Below are 18,168 nucleotides of genomic sequence, written 5' to 3'. Positions count from 1 at the left end.
AACCAATAAAACTCTCTACAACCTACTAAAAGATTGGGCCTGTCCAGAACTAATATCAATTCACTCTTAGAGACTACTTCGAAGGCAGCCCTAATAGGTTCGTTTCAAATGTGGTTAGGTAGACAAAGGAGCATGGACGGTGGAGTTGAGCGTTCAACGTGCGTTAGTTAGGGATTAGGGACCTCTTAAATCTACTCCTGGGTCGCAAGTCCCAGGCACCGTTGAAGCTCCTCTCCCTGCATCATGGACCCGGCACCCGCACGGTGAATCCATTGAATGCTGAGAGGTTTCGTCTCATATACAATGATCTCCGTACGCATTACATGTCGAGTGAAACCGTGTGCAGGCTCTAGTATTTATTGCCTATACTGTTACGTGATTCCGACAGTTTCTGGAGGCTTTGTACTAGATAGCATCTAAGATTTTCACGTGTAAATATTTAAACGAAAATAAGTTTAAACGAAAATAAGTTTTTCAGATTACCCATTTTTATATATTTTTTTTATTAGTGTATGAGTTTCCGAAGTACATTTTACATTGAGGATATACACACACCGCGGCGTGCTGATGAAAATTGTACTGAAGAGTGCAACCTGGGCATATAAGGGGGGAATTTGCGTTTTTGTCAAAAACCAACCACTTTCCATCAGATTTTATTTATTGGACATTACATTACAGAGCATACCTCTGTCATTAGTAATGAGTACTTGAGAAGGGGGGTGTTACTGTGAAAAATTATTAATAATGGCAATTGATTGATATCGACCATGGAAGCTGAACGAGGGCTTGATGTTACATCTCAAAAAAACACCATGCGCCGTGCAAGGGGGGGCTTCATGAAAAAACTGCAGTGATCCGAAATGTCTCCGAGATCATCAGGGGTTTCCAGGAATGACTCACCAACCATCACGACAGACCTACCACTGGAGGTACACAGTTGGCGAGATAGTCTTCCATGGGTGGCTAGTCAGCTGACTGAAAAGCCATGAGAGCATTGATCTTCAAAGCCCGCTGCTCTTTATACCCGAGCAAAAAACATAGAAAAAATATTGGTGTATCCTTTTCGAGTCAAACCTGTTGGCGGCAAATCATTATCTTATTGCTGGAAACCATGCCGTCTGATGTCATGGTGACCAAAGACCAGTACCTCGATTTCCACTTAAAATCTATCAAAAAATTCATCAAACCGGTTTGTAACAATGAAAGTCATACATTTTATTTCCTTATTTTATTTGAAATGGCCACTTCTGTAAAAAATATATATAAACAGAAAGAAATCTAGCGTTTAACATTTCCTTACGGGCTATACAATCTATCGTTACACCAAAATATAGACAGACAAACATAATTCCTATTTGACATAGAAAATTTTAAGTACACTAGCTGTGTTATAGTTCGACCGCTGAGCAGTCCGTGCACAAGATGACTCGACTGCCGAGAGAGATATAAATGAAAGACATAGTTCCTTAAAAACTTCATGGTAATAATGCTTTGGTCTTAAAAAAATATATTACTCCATAGTACAATATAAATATCCTGTACTTATCACAATTTTGATTAAATGAATATTGATTTAATGGAATGCACTCTCATCGTTCACTTACAGCTAAGATTTTCAATGTTCCAAAATAACACATTCCCATATCACAAAAACGTATCACAAATCTAATTTTTTTTTTTATACACAACCAAATATTAGAGAAACATCCAGAATATATATATATATACATACAAACATATATATATATATATATAGAAGGCAGAATATATGACCGGTATAAAATTTACAATGCAAAGTATGATATAACCGCTAGCATTCACTACACGTTCTACATAAAAATTATATGTACTCCAACACATACAAATTTATATTTGTAACTTTAAAAAATATCTGTACTTACATTAATTATATTATTATGTATTAATGTGTTAAAGTAAAGAGCACCAACATAACAGAACATAATATTATATATATATAAACAAAAAAATAAAATGATAAAAAAGAAGAAATTTTTCATCGTAGTGAAGGTCATTGTGCTGTTTTTTTGGCAAGACTGACCGATGACATGAACAATAATCCTAAACTATAGTATCAATTTTCACGTAAATTCGATAAGATATCACTGTCCCCAAACATCTTGTCCAAAATCACACGGTCCCATCAATATTGACACAGCACACAAAATGTCGCTCCGCTTCTATAGATTATGGTAACTTCGTCGTATAAATAATATAAAAAATAAAATATTATAATAATAAAATCTTAATATTTAAATAACTGTTGTAAAAAATAATAATAATAAAATAAAAAATTAACAATTTGTGTCCACTCCAACATGGATCCGACAGCAAGACGTTTTTTGGGATGAAAAAAATATATATATTCCGATTAGCATACCTACATAAGAGCAGCCAAATTTATTAGGTACTTTTATTCAAGCAAATATCTAAACTCACCTCGCTTCAAAAACTACGTTTCGTAAATAAAGCGCAAGTTTTAAATCCCACATAAAGACATGCAATCTAATTTCAGTAACACAAAAACTTCGAAACTACGAGAAGGCGGAAGAAAATTTTCCAACCATACAAACATTATATCAAACAATACAATAAAGAAATCTTAATTTTTATTTAATAATTAATATTATATCACAATAACGTCATTAACATAAGATAGTAAGTATCTTGCTGTCAGCTGTCAAACGTCAAAGCTGCCGCCAAAAGAATAGAGCACAGATAAAAAAAAAACAATATCGGAATGCAGATAAAATATTTACAGAATAAACAAAAAAAAAAGACAATAATAATAATAAAGCGAGAGATTGTCGTCGTAATAAAATATAGTCTTAATTTAGCTTTGGAATGTCTCTCATCACTGTATGATTCTACTGAAGTCCTGAAACAAATTAAAACGCATTTTTTTTAGTCTATGGATTATGACGTACATTTAAAGTATCTATTTTATATTAAATATCAAAAAAAAACATATTTCCATAGATAAATGCCTCTGTGTAATATTGGCATAGGCCGCGAGGTTTATGCTGAGCTTTGCATTTGTGCGAGTTAAAGTAAAAGTAGGGTCAGACAAAAAACTCTCAGAATTCAATTTTTTTTATTTTTTATTAGACACATAACCTAAGTGGGAGGGGAGGGCTGTTCTAAATTTAAAATAAAATAAACAAAGCCTGTTGAAGGCCAGGTGTAAACATTACGTGAAGAAAAACTCTTCCTCACGTTATATATTCATGTCGTTAATGTCTTTAAAATAACTTTTTAAATTAAAAAAAAAAATCCTTCTCTTGGTTATTTAAATTTAAGTTTCAGTTATAAATAGAATACAATAACTGTATATTAATTATGTACTAAGCAACGTCACGCTGCTGCCGGCACAAAGGGGGAGGTGCGGAAGGCGCGGAGCGGAGTAGAGGGTCCTCACCTAGAAAAGCACATGGCACGCACAAATTTGACAACAAACCTACACTATCTGTGTGCACGCACACAAATGCAAAGCTCAGCATACGCCTCACGCACTACAAGTGTGTGTGTGTGTGTGTGTGTGTGTGTGTATATATACACACACACACATAAAGTTCTGAGACATACATATATCAATTCTATGGACCCTTTAAACTACTGTTATCATATCTGTTAATAGCTCACCTCACATCTATGTAGTATTGGAGTGGAATTGTAATGTGTGCTGTCGCTATAAAAAAATGGCCGCTTCATTTGATTTTGCCCTGTAAGTGATTAAAATTATTATTTTAATTAATTTGTATGTTATATTGATTTCAGTTGCCTTGCATGTAGTTGTAATTTTGTATGACTGTATATAGCAGTAATGTTGAAAGTTAATTTTAAATTTTTTTAACAATATCTGGCAACACTTAGCTCGACTTGATTTCTCAAATAGCAAAAGTATTTTCTTGTCTATTGATGTGATAGCTTCATCCGGTTGAGGATATCAATGATTTTTGACAAAAATGAAACTATGTAGTGTTATTCGGATTTACTACGCGGATTTTATTATTTAAAAACTACATAATCCCGACGTTTCGGTTACTTTGCAACAACCGTGATCACGAAACGTCGGGATTATGTAGTTTTTAAATAATAAAATCCGCGTAGTAAATCCGAATGATACTAGTTTCATTTAAATGAATACTCGCGAAAATCTTAGATCTCATGATTTTTGACAAAGTTATATAAGGAGCGGGATAAGACAGCTTTCTATTTAACTCACTTATATACCATAAACATTGATAGCCAAACAAATTAGTCCAAAAACTTTTGAGTTACAGTCTTATTAAGGGGATCTGACACTCACATAGTTGTGTGTGAGCCGCCAGAGCGTTCTGTTTGGCAATCAGTAGTTCTGGTCCGGGACGTGACAATGATGGATAGTACGCTGAGGAGAAAACATTTAACTTGAGTATTTCATATGGATATATGAAATATGAGACATAGATAATATAGAATGAAAAAGTCATAGACAAAATAGCCACAGATCATATTAAATATCCTAGGCATAGACAAGTATAACATATATTGTTATATGTTTGTAAATTTAACTAGATGGCAGCACTGAACCTTTTTAGTCCGATCTAAGGACTGAGATTGTCTATGCTTCTGTATGTATAACCCTTCTTCAGGAATAAAGTTTTCACCCAATTAATGAACTTGGGTGTGTTAATTAATTACCAACACAATACAAATTATGTATAGTTTATATGAAAAATCATTACTTAATATTAGATTATAATATAAATATTTAAAAAATAAAATTAAGAGTTCTAATATAAATACAGTAGATATCACGCTTTTATTGATTATACATACTCAATTTTGTACTACTTTTGCCCGCGTCTTTCTCCACGTGCAACTCGCTGTGTCTAACTATAACAGTAACCTATTATAGGCGACATCTATCGTCAAAATGGCTAACTTTATACAAACAACTGTTTTGCCTTACTGTAACTATACGGAACTTAAATTTATTGCAGGACAAATTATAGCATATCTAACTCTTCCATCTAAGCCTCATCACTGGACAGTTCCACTGCAATCAGTTCAGTAGTTTTTGAATTAAGAAGGAACAAGCATCTGTATAGACAGACATCTTTAAAAACTTTCTCATTTATAATATCAGTGTGTTCATTACTTGTCACATTATTGGCGCCATCTGTCGGGAAGTATGGACTCGTCTGAGGTTGCATGACATTCTCGCAACCTGGAAAATAAAAATTTTACTGAGCAAATTGAAAATTAAGACTTTTATTCTTATAATGTTTTATAGTAAATGATTTTAATTCTATTAGTTCATGAATATACATGTAAGGAATAATAAAAATTGTAAAATATCTGATATATGAGTAATCATTTTTCATCATCAACTCATCTCTGTCATATATATATATAAAACCTAATATTCAAAATGTCGGTACCTCCGGTAACTTCCGGTTCCTGTTTCACGGTCGTCACGTGATCAATTATGCTTTGTTGTTCTCTATGCTCGTACATCGAATGATCTGTGGACAATATAAATTAAAGTTAGTACACACATAGTTTTTTAAACCATTCAAACTGGCAGGTACTTATTGAATGTTTAAAAAAATTAAATAAATATTATTTATAACGCCAACGAGACAAGATAAATATTGTAAACAAACTGAGTTATGGATATTTAAGATGTATTATTATCAGACATAAGATTCAAATTACTATAAACATGCCACGTTGGAGATATCAAAGCATACCAATTTGTTCCTTATTCCTTTCATACAAAAATTTCTCTTCGTCGTTGGTGAAGTCTATTTCTTGCTTTATGTGGTCTTCATTGAAGAAGTTCTGGTTCTCGTTGATCCTGTGCTGTTCTTGCAGCATTTGGAGGTTGTGCTGCTGGTTCCTCAGTATCTCCACGCTGTCTGTGTAAGTGTTCTGATATATTACATCACTGTAAGCCTTCTCCCTGAACCCGTTGTACACTTCGGGTAACTTCGTATAGCTTTCGACTTTCTGGTCGTACTGGCTGTGATTTTTTATCTGTAGGGCGTATTTTTCCGCCTCCTTGTTGTATTCCTCGTTGGTCTGCGGTATGAAATCATCGTTTTGTTTAGAGAAGTCTTTTGGCATGTCGTAGTCTATATCAAAATTTATTTCCATAGAGTTCTGCTCGTCCTCGGACAGTATGGGATCTGTTTGCATAGTCGCGTCTTGCTTCCTTGGTTTTGGTAACTCGGTCGCTAAATTACACATCAGACGGTAGGCTAGCTGGAAGTATATAAAATAATGTATGTATGTAAAATATTAAAAAAAAAATTCGTATATACATCTCAGAGGATATTGGTGCGTCGGCCTCCAGACCAGACATATTTTTGTATTAACGAATTTTAAAGCGCGATGTGATAATAGAGCTAACGGTTCCTTGGGAAACCAACATCCCCAAAGACCATGCCATCAAGGTCAACAAGTATTACGAGCTCACTAAGAAAAGGTTCGTCGTAAATTTGTATACGGTAGAAATGTTAGCGAGAGACATAACAGCTAAATCTCTCAACAACCTACTAAAAGACTTGGGCCTGTCCAGAACTAACATCAATTCATTCTTGGAAAGTACTTCGAAGGCAGCCCTAGTAGGTTCGTTTAAAATTTGATTAGGTAGCGAGAGGAGCTTGGACGGTGGAGGTGTGCGTTTAACGCGCTTCAGATAGGGTCCTAAAACCTACACCTGGGTGGCAAGGCCCAGGCGCTGTTGAAGCTCCTCTCCCTGCAACGTTGGACCTGGCACCCGCACTGTTAATCCACGGAATGCTGAGAAGTTTCGTCTCACAAATTCAACTCATTCCAAGGAGTATCTTTTACCTGACTTAAAGGATTTACTAAACATTTCCTTGATGGAGTCGAGAGTTTGTCTTTACATCATCATATATATAAATATATATATACACATATATATCTGTTTGTGTTTGAGTTGCATCTTATATAATACATTACTTACAGTCGATTCGGTATCTTCCTGCTTGACGTCGTCGGTTAAGTGGGGTTGTGTTTGTGCCACGCTTGTGAACTTCTCCTCTTTTGCACTGAAGTCACAGAATATTAGACACTACTGTTAATCTAACATACGAGTACATACATTAACATTATAAGTTTATTTGCGGTTATAGGTAGCAATGTTTTGGACAAAGGAATGTACGCAAATCTTTTATTGATCGTTTTCCTTACCTGATCATACTATTGATCTGGTCATTTCACTTACCTGACCTCCTCTTTCTTGCAATCCTTGTATTTGACTGTCCTGCTCTTCCTTATAACCATGACGGTGCCATCAGGGTTGAGCTTCGGCAGGTTCTGGGTCGGTATAGCATCTTTGGACAATGTTTTCCATTGACCTGCAATAAAAGAACCGTATGTTTAGCCAGGCTTGGTACCTTTTTTTGGGTTATTGACCCTCGATGGCCTAAGTCGGTCAGGATGCGAAATTTATTCTAAATAACAAAATATAATTTGTGTATTATAAAGACAGCGCTGCTGGGGCGAAATGGCGTGAGGTCACAGGTATGGTCTGCGACCGCAGAATACCGCCTAAGCCTAATATACAATAGCATAATCCGACTGGTTCTCATATATGGCAGCGAATGTTGGCCAGCAGTGACCAGGAACACTCAGGAGCTTCACGTCACGGATATGAAGATGCTGAGGTGGATGAATGGAGTTACGCGGGCTGACCGCATACGTAACACATTTATCCGAGTTAGTCTTAGAGTCCGTGAAGTAGCGGATAAGCTTCAAGAGAATCGTCTGAGATGGTATGGCCACGTTGCACGCCGACCTGAGAACTACGTCGGGAAAATTTGCCTTGATATGTCTGTCTCTGGAGCAAGATCTCCAGGACGTCCAAGGAAGCGATGGCTGGACACCGTGAAACAGAGTATGGGAGCCAATGGACCAGCGAGGATGCCAAAGACCGTGCAACGTGGAAGAGTTTAAGCAGGAAGGCAGACCCTGGCTAAAGCCGGGATAATTGGCAGGAGAAGAAGAAAGATTTTTTTTATATTATTATAATTAAATCAAATAACCCAAAGAAGTTAGACACACAGACATTATTGAAAATGTGCTTTGAAAAAAGTTTAACTTATTTTCATTTTCTTTGGTGGTAGAACTTAGCTGTGGTCAAGTTACTGCAGCTCGAACATGGGCTGGCTCGACCGGGGAAATAGCACCCTCTCACAGAAGATCGGAACGAAGTAGTCTTTAATGGCTGTGTTTCGTCCGATGAGTGAGAGAGCCGGTTGCCATTTATTTTTTCCCATCCTTTTCTGCCCTTTCCCTTTCCCCACCATTTCCCTACCCTTTTCGCCAATCAAGGCTAGCAACGCAACATCAAAAATATGTTGCGATATCCATGGGCAACGGTACTACCTTCATCAGGTAGGCCGTCTGCTCGATTGCAACTTTTAACATTAAAAAAAATATTTAAACATGAAATCTTACCAGTACTTAGTACCATCGATACAAACAGTATGGTACAGATACATTCAAACTATCTGTATTTAGGTTAACTATACCCAGTAATAAGGTCAAAATTAAATTTTCATCATAATTTGTCAATGATTCAGTATTTTGATGATTTTAAATGAGAAAATATAAAATAACAAGCAAACTAACACAATTAATTGATGATAGAAGCTATTTAAATATGTAAATATTTACTTAATTTTGATAAATTCATCAATAGTTAGGGTTGGCCCTTAAGTTGTGGTGACAAACATAATTACTTATAATAAACGTTATTTAGCACGTACGTTTAGTTGAACGTAGTTCAGTACGCCAGTGTTTACGTTTTCACGTGAACGTAGTATAAGACGTTTGTCAGATTTAATTCCAGATTATTTAAATGCATCTATATATATATAGTGATAGTTACTATTTATGTTTATCCATATATATATATATATATATATATATATATATGTAACTACCACGTGCGGGACAAGTCGCGGGTAAGGCTAGTTAGTTAAACATATTATCCTCAAGTTCAAGGTCGTCACTATTGAATCATCTAAACCGTAGCGCAGTTACTAACGAAAACATTAAAACTTACAGTATTTAGTTTGGATACTCATACATATAACAATAACAACAGTGTATTAGTTATGCAAACAAGGTTATTTCCCCGTTCACAAATGCACAATATTTAATATTATGTTTTTCCTTCCCATCGCTTGTACTAATTATTAAAAAAGTTTTATCTCTCTCTGTCTCCCTATACTTCACGCTGCTAAATATAACTATCGTAATATTGAATTTTAGAAAAGAAAAAACTGATTTTGATGCAACTTTTTCCGATTTATAGACAATTTATTGGACAATTATGTAGTATGTTGATTGCAGTGTCCGCTTTGTTTCAAACATTAAATTTTTTTTTGCGAAAAATGAAGAGCGACGTACAGAGAGTGCGGATAATGAATAATAAATAAAAAGTCATATTATAAAAGTAAAATATGATAGATATCAAGATTTCAATATAGTGTAACTTCAAATAAATTTTACACATAAAGAATATATATATATATATATACACATCATCAGCCTATCAGAGCCCACTGCTGAGCAAAGACCTCCTCTCATATGGAGAAGGTTAGAGCATAAATCACCAACCTTACTCGAGGCGGATTGGCGATTTCGAACTTATAACTTGAAATCATAAGTCCGGGTTTCCTCATGACGTTTCCCTTCACCGTCTGAAAGTGGTGTCTAAATCTTAGAATGTACATATGATTCGGCAAAACCACATTGGCACTTGCCAAGTTTTGAACATGCAGCCTCATGCATGAGATGCGGGCCTTTAACCTCCAGGCCGCCACAAAAAAATATATATATATATTGCGGTGGCCTATACATATGTATATATATATGTGTGTGTGTAAATATAAACTAAACTTTTAAATAACTTCAGCCCCATTTTTAAAGTTGATTAAATATATATCTAATGACATATGTTGCAATAACTCACAAAGTTTCATTATATATATATATATATATATATATATATATATATATAATGAAACTTTATATATATAAAATAATATTTTCCCTTAATTTGAACAAATAACATATCAATAACTATTTTTTTTCCATTTTTATGATTGATATCACTTTAAAACTTCATTGATATATGCTCAGTAACTAATACCATACTTTAACTTGAGATTTTATAGCGTCCAAAAATGTAAAATGTAAAAAGGAATAAGTTAAAAAAATATGTAATTTTTTTTCTATAATAACTGCTAAGCAAATAATTCTTTTACGAAATCAGTTCAGTAAGAGTTTATTAAAAAAAGGTCTTTATATATAGTAAAAATATATATAACACTTGTTAGAGGCAACAAAAGAGTAAAAAATATATATATATTACAAATACATAAATTTAATTAACATTACACATCATAGAGCCGGACGATATTTAAAACTGCATCAAAAAGAGTCCAGCATTCACAAATTAAATTACTATTTGATTGCAGATTCCGATTCGATATGGAACAATCATTCGTATATATGTCGGTAAAATATTATTTGTATGGATAAAAAATATATTGTTGGGGACTATTTACATATTTTCATATATTTATATATATTTTCATTTATATATATATATATATATATATATATATATGAGAATATGTAATATATATATATATATTATGTTGAATGAAAGGGAAAAACCGCAGCACAAAACAATCATCATTTCTGAATGACTTAATTAATCTAGTGACTACATCTGCAGCGATATTTCCTCAAACACTATGATCTACCTGTGACATTACTTGACAATATTTCCACATAATTTTTGAGTCGAAAGTCTTATTGGACTTTAATGTAAACAAACAAACAACCTATATAATTATGTGTATTTAAATATATTTATGATAATTGCATAGAAAATGTGATTTAAATTATGATAACTTTTCTAAGATGAATTCAGTTTTATGTTGTGTCTAATATAATGTATAAATAGTTCAAGCTTCAAATAAATTAATAATAAGGTACATCACTTCAATCGCTCGCTGCATTTTATATGCGCGACTCTATAAACGAAATTAAGTTCGACGAAATTTTAAAAAAGGACTTCTCAATGTCGAATGTCCAAGATGGCATTGCTTTAAGCGGGTGCGATTCTGATTTCCGGCGTTCAGAATACAACACACTTAAACATAATTTTGTTAGATGTGACATAATATATAACGAGTACGGTCAGCCCATCGTAGTTTGACGTCGAGAGACGTAAAAACATAACATCATTGTATGACTCACACAAGTGAAAACTTATTATATATCATACAATAAGCAAAACATGGAAAAACCCAGGTACCTTTATTCTTACCCATTGTTGTTATGTTGTAATCTGTTGGTGTGAAGTGAAGACTGCAAACTTTAGAGTATTTCGTTACTGGTTTGCCGCGCTTGAGAATAGTATTCCACTTGAGTGCCATGTCGTTGTCGCGAGGGAAACGGTGGAACTTTACGTTTTTAGTCTTGCCGGCAAGCGAGGTGCACTGTGGCACTGTACAATAATAACCCATCTTAAACACCAAACAAGCTTTGTTGTTGTTTTAAATCGAGGCGGTAAGTCCGAACTAAGTTTACATGAGACCAGACAATCTAACCGCAGTGTGCTGTCGAAACTGATTTTTACTTATAAAACGTTATCACATTTGCAAAAATTAAAATCATCACACACCACACACCGCAGCCTTGAAATATTTGACATGTATTTGCCTTTTTTCCCTTCCCCACTTCCCAGCTTTTCAGAAAAATGGCCACTTATAAACATAGACAATAACAATAATGTATACAGATATAAAACATTACATAATATATATAAAAATAAATACGAATTTTGATATAGAATCTAAAACTACACAATTATATTAAATTTATTATAATGTTTTATAGCATTATTGTACAATATTTCCGAATAGATTTTAAAATTAAAATTATCAAAGACAACTATCTATCAAACTTAAATTTTTGTATAGTCTATATTTTTTTTTTGTTTTCATATAGTCAATCGTGTCGGTCGTTTGTTGTTTATGCGCAAACTTTTGTTTGTTTTTGTGATAGGCGTCTCTTAAAGACTATGGAAATTAGTTTTTAAGATATGTAATTAAGTAAATAATCTATAATATCAATAATGCCTTATTATTGTACGGTACCGCGTTGTACATCTATGGCTGGGAAAGCTAAGAACGTTTCGTTTCATCAATTCCCTAGAGATGAAGAGCTCGCGAAATTGTGGAATAAAATATTGAAGAGAGGCAAACCTTACACAAAATATTCAAAAGTATGCAGCTTACACTTCACGGCTGACGATTATACAAACACAAGCGGACAAAAAATCAAAGGTAAAATATAAATGCCTATTTAGACGTGTTATTTAATAGCGGGAAAGTAATTCTTAAAAAAAATTGCAAGGCAATCTCAACTACACAGAAGCAACTAAATGCTTAATATTTTGCTTGATTACTGTTAATTCAATACACATAAATATTATAGAGTACTTAAAACCTCAACCGTTTATACATATTGAATTTTCAAATAAATTAATTTTAAATAAAAACTTTTTTCTATAATGAAGTTTTTAGAGGGTTTTAAAGAAAATTAAAATGTATTGATCAGTCTCCGTCGAAGCCCTCACCTCGGAACGGAATTGTAATTTATTAAATTCATAATAATTTCTTCGTTTCAATCAACTAGTTGGTATTAATGAAGCGTAAGTTTCCCTGTACTTTTAGTTTAATGCTCATGTTTAAGTATGCTTCATAATTAAATATTTCACTTATATATCAATCAAAATGTCCCTTTATTCTCGCAGTTCTGACATTTAAATAAGCTGTAAAATGTATTCCTTAAGACCAGTACACACTGAACTGGTCTGTAGTTCCGGAAACACTGTCAATATGTTATTGCACTCATACCACCCGAGCTGATATAATTTAATTGAAAGATTTTCATAAGAAACCTTACATATATGTACGATAAGCATGAACTATGCTTAATGACAATCAAAGATATGTTAAAAAAGGACTTTTAGTTAATTTTGCTTGTGTAAGTATTATCCTGGTAGTTAAATTCCCCCGGTCTAAAAATCATTCGAATAGACTAAAATTCTAACTTCTCCAACCGCTACCAGCTTCTTCGTCTGCTTTTACACTACCATCCCACCAGTCATCGAAACATGAGATTTTAGAAATAAATTACATATGCTATATGTCATAAGACATTTTTTTTTTATTATGATGTCTATAACTTTAGCATGTATTTATTTAAATGTAACTAATATTTTTCAACCTACTTCGCGTGTTTTATTATTTTAAAACACTAAGTACTCCCGAAGTTCCAGTTACTCTGCAGCAACCCTGATCACGGGCAGAGAACACATCTCGTCTGTCGTAGTAATCCGAAAAATATTAGTTTAATTTACTTTCTATATTTTAAATGCTCATACATTGTGGTGAAACCTCGATGTGTTTGAGCTGTAACGGCGGTAGATTTTATATGTCATGTTCGTATCATTTAACTGAGAGTTCCTTATGGGAGATGTGAACATGATGAAAAAGTCAAGATTGAGGGGAACCCATTTGTGGTTAGCCCTGGTGGCGTAGAGGTTAAAGGCCCGCCTATCATGCATGAGGGTGCGGGTTCGAAGCCTGGCAAGAACCAATGTGATTTTTTTGTGAATTATATTAACTTTCTAGAGAATTTAGACACCACTGACGGACGGTGGAGGAAAACGTCGTAAGGTAACCTGGACTTATGACTTCAGGTTACAAGTTTGAAATCGCCAATACGCCTTGAGCAAGCGTGGTGATTAATGCTCTAACCTTCTCAATATGAGAAGAGGCCTTTGCTCAGCAGTGAACTCCGATAGGCTGATGATTTGTGGTTTGAGCATAAATCGTCTTAGGGGACCGGCCGTACCTTCACTAATTTAGCCTATATATGTATATCTGAAGCTTAAGGAACACAAATGACAAATCTAACAAAATTCTTTATACGTCTCAAATCTTTATTATTACATTTAGTTTTGTCGTTAAAGGTCAATTGGGGTCTTATATCTTTAGATTTTGCAGTCTATGGCCCCATAAGTGATGCTGCATAAAGTTTTGTATCCTGATACCAACTATTGCAGTTATGGTCCAGCGATCAGTTAACAATTACTGATTTAAACTAAATAAGTTGGGCAGCCTCGTTATCCAACGTATGGCTAGGCTAGAGTAATTTTGTCACAGATGCACAGGATCCCAGGAATTATTGTTGACGATTTCATCATCGTCACGAGCCTATTGGAGTCCACTGCTGAGCAAAGGCCTCTTCTCATATTGAGAAGGTTAGAGCATTAATCACCACGCTTAGTTAAGGCGTATTGGCATTTCAATCTTATAATTCGAAATTATAAGACCAGGTATAACTTGAAGTCGTAAGACCAGGTTTCCTTACGACGTTTTCCTTCACCGTCCGTCAGTGGTGTCTAAATACTTTTAGAAAATACATATAATTCAGTAAAAATAACATTGGTTCTTGCCAGCTTACGAACCCGCACCCTCATGCATGAGGAGGGCCTTTAACCTCTAAGTCACCACGACTTTTTTGATTCTTTGCTTGTTGTTTATAATACTACACTTACACTTCCTTGGATACGAGTGACTTTTAAATGTAACTGTTCAGTTAATTCTGTTTCTGGTTATCAAAGCTTAAAGCCATGTACGGAACACTTCCGTATGGTTCCATATCCCTCGTTGCTTTAACGTGGAAGTTCACAGCTAAACTACCTCCACAAATCACACTGGCACTTCACCGATGGCCTGAGGTGACATTTTGACAGGTTCCCTTGTTGTGGCTTTCATTACGGGATACTTTTACCATTGAATAACCAACCCAAGGACTGACTCGCACTGAACTATCATTGGCAGACAGCCGACATAATACTCTGACACCCGATGACGTAGGAAAATGACCAGATACATTCTGAAAAATATCTAACACATATACAGCATGTCCTCTTGCAGGTCAATATCGCACGTTAAGGAAGGATGCAATACCCTCACAGAATCTACCAACGGACACCCCGATGGCATACCAGAGACGGAGTTCCTGGACACCTCCAACAATGGTCGATCCCAAGGTACCTTACCATATGTATATCAAAGGGATAATTTAAACGGACATGTGTTGTACATCGCTCATACTTGGTCGGTTTTGTTAAAAATAGCATGAGGTCAGCTATAATGCGGGCAGATCACAATGTTATATTAGAGTGTATCATAAGTGATTTTATTTAGCACAATACAAACATTGGAAATTTAATGTAATTTAATCATATGCAGAGCACAAAATTTTGGATAACATTTTAAAACTTGGAGTACAGTGGAATCGGACAGAGTAATCTATAAAATTGCCTTTCATTTACACATTAAATATATATATATCTCCTATCATGCACACATATTTAGAACATATTTTAAATAACAGAACTAATATGCATTATTTAATTACAGACTCATCAGGTTCATTTACCATGTATCAAAATTACTGAACCGTTTTCAATGAAACTGTAGTCACATTATACATAAGAATATCTGTGTCTAACTGTTGTTAAAAAAAGTTTATTCCATTTAAGAAATTACCAAATATATATATATATATATTATTGTGTTTGTAGATGCATCAGCAGATGGCCCAAGCGATATATGTACAGACAATGTTAGCGATGCAAGCTGCCGGGATCACCGGAACAGTCTTCACTGGTGAGATTATATATAATTATGTATGGAAAACTTTTTTTCTATAACAATTCACCTAACTAAGCGTTCCTGGTTAGGAAATTTCGTTTTGGAAACAATTTGTTTCTATGTTATGTTCCAAACAATGTAGGGGGACTTAAACAATAATCCCACTTCTATCCCATGTCTATCATATTTGAATTAATATAAAAAATTATATATATACAGAAACCGCTGTCTGCCAGTGTCTGTTTACATATATTATCCTGTCTCAATGGACAGACTACAAGATACATATTTGTATGTCAAATGCTTAAATTGCAAACCTTCACATATATTGTCATTATAAAAAGTGTTCACATTCAAAGCGGACGCCAGGAAAAATAATTACTCAATTATTTTCATAAACTATTAAAAAATATAAACTTATTTTTTAAATGTATTCATAAATGACATTACTTTTCAGAACAACCATCACCTCCGATAGACGACGCGGAATCCTCATCAACGTTCCACAATCTAACACAATTCGAACAGATATTCACAGAAAACGAGCACACAGAAACACAAGCACAGAACGAAACGCACACAGACACGTTCAGATGCGCACAGTGTACGAAATGTTTCAAAGATCCCGACGTTTTCCTCCTACACAAACGAACACACACCAACGATGATACAGAAGACATGCTGAGAGCCAACCCTATATTGGCAGGGCTGCTGAAAACACAAGCGCACAGTAATGTAGATATGAAGAATGTCAAAAGCATCGAGAACCAAATCATGACAGCCCTAGCGGCGAACATGGAGAACTACCTGCGCAATCTGTCAACGATCATGACGCACGGCAGCGGCGTGGAAGATGAGAATTTCGAAAATGGAACGCTAGATTCGAATTTCAACGGCAACAACGAGAATTCAAATTTCGAAGACGCTAGTATAGAATCCCAGAACTGTGATAGCAAAGACTTGGAATCGTCTGATTCAAATTTAATTATAGATGAGGACGCATGTTGAATTTTTTCGATCCCACAACGCCGCCAGCGAGACTGGATAGAAACTGTAAACAAACTTAACTACCTTATGACGTGTATGATGTAAAGTAAGGTCGGTTTACGTAATTTATCACGTTTCGTTGGACGCGCTGTGTTTTGTTTACTGTACTTAAGTATTTGAAATTTTGAGGCTATATACAAGTCCTGATAAAAAAATACATAAATTACGACTGATAACGATTAATTGAAAACGACTGAATTCTTTAAATTAGCATAATTTTCCCACCTTTAGTTTGATATGAGATGTATATTTTTCTACCTTTTTTTTTTATTTTTTTTTTAATTATAAATATTCTCTTACTGTCAAAAGTCTGATATCCATTTTATTGTATAAAATTTACATTTATACAAAACAGATAGAAATATAATTAATTAAAAAATAGATTTATTTTTTCAATATAATCTGAACTTGTACAGCTGTGACTCAAGTTGTTTTGAAAGACTGTACCGCATTGACTTACTCCCACCGTAGCTGGTAGTTAATTTGTAGTAACATAGTGCCTTAGTGTTAGTGTAAATTCTTTATATAAGAAAAAATCCTATATATATATATATATTCCATAAAACTTGATTTTTTTTTTATAAACATCAACTTTGATAAATATTTTTTTAGTAACTTCTACTAAATGTGTTTGTGATTTAATTTTTTTTTTTTTTTTTTGATCTTAAATTGTTGTTAGAAATCCTCTGTGAATCATTGATCTCCTTTTGTAACGATTATAAAGCAATTAGCAATAAAAAAATACAAGCCTGTGAATTTTTATTACCTTTATACTTTATATATATATGTATGTTTATTTATTGGCACAACAAAATCTCAAGAACACACAAGTGGTCGGACTAAACATGAATTTGCCAAAAATGTATGCCGAAGTCCACTGGCAATACTGCAAGGTAAGTTGTTTACATCACAAATAAACCAGTAAAACTAATTTACCCGGAATAAAAATACCTTTAATGGAAAGCGAGGTAAACTCATAACATGAAATAAACCCATGACTACAACGATGAAGATTCATGATACTATTTTTTATCTGTACATTATTGTACATTAAGAATAATATACATTTTAAACCTCGAAACTAGGAAGTTAATGGCTGTTAAGAAAAATTAACCGGACATTATGATTAACTGAATGTAACAGCAACCTACAACCTACTAAAAGACTTGGGCCGGTCCACAACTAACATCAATTCATTCTTGGAACGTACTTCGAAGGCAGCCCTAGTAGGTTCTTTTTAAATATGGTTAGGCAGGGAGAGGAGCTTGGACGGTGGTGACCGAGAACGCGCGTTAGATAAGGCCTATTAAACCTACTCGTGGGTCGCAAG

General features: G+C 34.2%; 2 protein-coding genes across 5 annotated transcripts; one reads left to right on the top strand and one right to left on the bottom strand.

Moving 5' to 3' along the window:
• Window positions 1–1,213: 1,213 nt before the first annotated feature.
• Window positions 1,214–11,824, bottom strand: LOC116776466 (uncharacterized). 2 transcript variants are annotated; one of them, XM_061525543.1, is made up of 9 exons: window positions 11,372–11,824; window positions 7,259–7,391; window positions 6,998–7,082; window positions 5,757–6,270; window positions 5,445–5,528; window positions 5,162–5,230; window positions 4,328–4,408; window positions 3,661–3,740; window positions 1,214–2,896 (listed from the first exon to the last, which is right to left on the bottom strand). In XM_061525543.1, exons 1-9 carry the CDS (start codon window positions 11,580–11,582, stop codon window positions 2,873–2,875), a joined length of 1,281 nt encoding a protein of 426 aa, XP_061381527.1. In that variant the 5' UTR covers window positions 11,583–11,824; the 3' UTR covers window positions 1,214–2,872. The 2 variants fall into 2 exon arrangements, with proteins under 2 accessions (XP_061381527.1, XP_061381528.1); XM_061525544.1 differs by having other exon boundaries at window positions 11,384–11,823.
• On the top strand, window positions 11,279–17,590 carry LOC116776670 (uncharacterized). Of its 3 annotated transcripts, none has more exons than XM_061525546.1 (4): window positions 11,279–11,367; window positions 15,069–15,184; window positions 15,722–15,806; window positions 16,249–17,590. In XM_061525546.1, the coding sequence occupies exons 2-4, from the start codon at window positions 15,131–15,133 to the stop codon at window positions 16,797–16,799; spliced, it is 690 nt and encodes a 229-aa protein (XP_061381530.1). In that variant the 5' UTR covers window positions 11,279–11,367; window positions 15,069–15,130; the 3' UTR covers window positions 16,800–17,590. The 3 variants fall into 3 exon arrangements, with proteins under 3 accessions (XP_061381530.1, XP_032525809.1, XP_032525810.1); XM_032669918.2 differs by lacking the exon at window positions 11,279–11,367 and adding an exon at window positions 12,052–12,404 and having other exon boundaries at window positions 15,054–15,184; XM_032669919.2 differs by lacking the exon at window positions 11,279–11,367 and adding an exon at window positions 12,053–12,404.
• The last annotated feature ends 578 nt before the right edge of the window (window positions 17,591–18,168 follow it).

Source organism: Danaus plexippus, chromosome 30 (assembly GCF_018135715.1).
Source record: "Danaus plexippus chromosome 30, MEX_DaPlex, whole genome shotgun sequence".
Classification (NCBI taxonomy): domain Eukaryota; kingdom Metazoa; phylum Arthropoda; class Insecta; order Lepidoptera; family Nymphalidae; genus Danaus; species Danaus plexippus.
This window is presented reverse-complemented; position numbering and strand designations above follow the sequence as displayed.

Excerpts from the sequence above, each read along its gene's own strand:
- LOC116776670 (XM_032669918.2), top strand. The coding sequence starts at position 12,194 with ATGCCTTATTATTGTACGGTACCGCGTTGTACATCTATGGCTGGGAAA. Across the intron at positions 12,405-15,053 it reads AAGCGGACAAAAAATCAAAG|CATGTCCTCTTGCAGGTCAA; the intron begins GTAAAATATAAA and ends ACACATATACAG. Across the intron at positions 15,185-15,721 it reads CAACAATGGTCGATCCCAAG|ATGCATCAGCAGATGGCCCA; the intron begins GTACCTTACCAT and ends TTGTGTTTGTAG.
- LOC116776466 (XM_061525543.1), bottom strand. The coding sequence starts at position 11,582 with ATGGGTTATTATTGTACAGTGCCACAGTGCACCTCGCTTGCCGGCAAG. Across the intron at positions 4,409-5,161 it reads TGGCGCCAATAATGTGACAA|CGTACTATCCATCATTGTCA; the intron begins GTAATGAACACA and ends TTTTCTCCTCAG. Across the intron at positions 2,897-3,660 it reads CAATACTACATAGATGTGAG|GACTTCAGTAGAATCATACA; the intron begins GTGAGCTATTAA and ends AATTTGTTTCAG.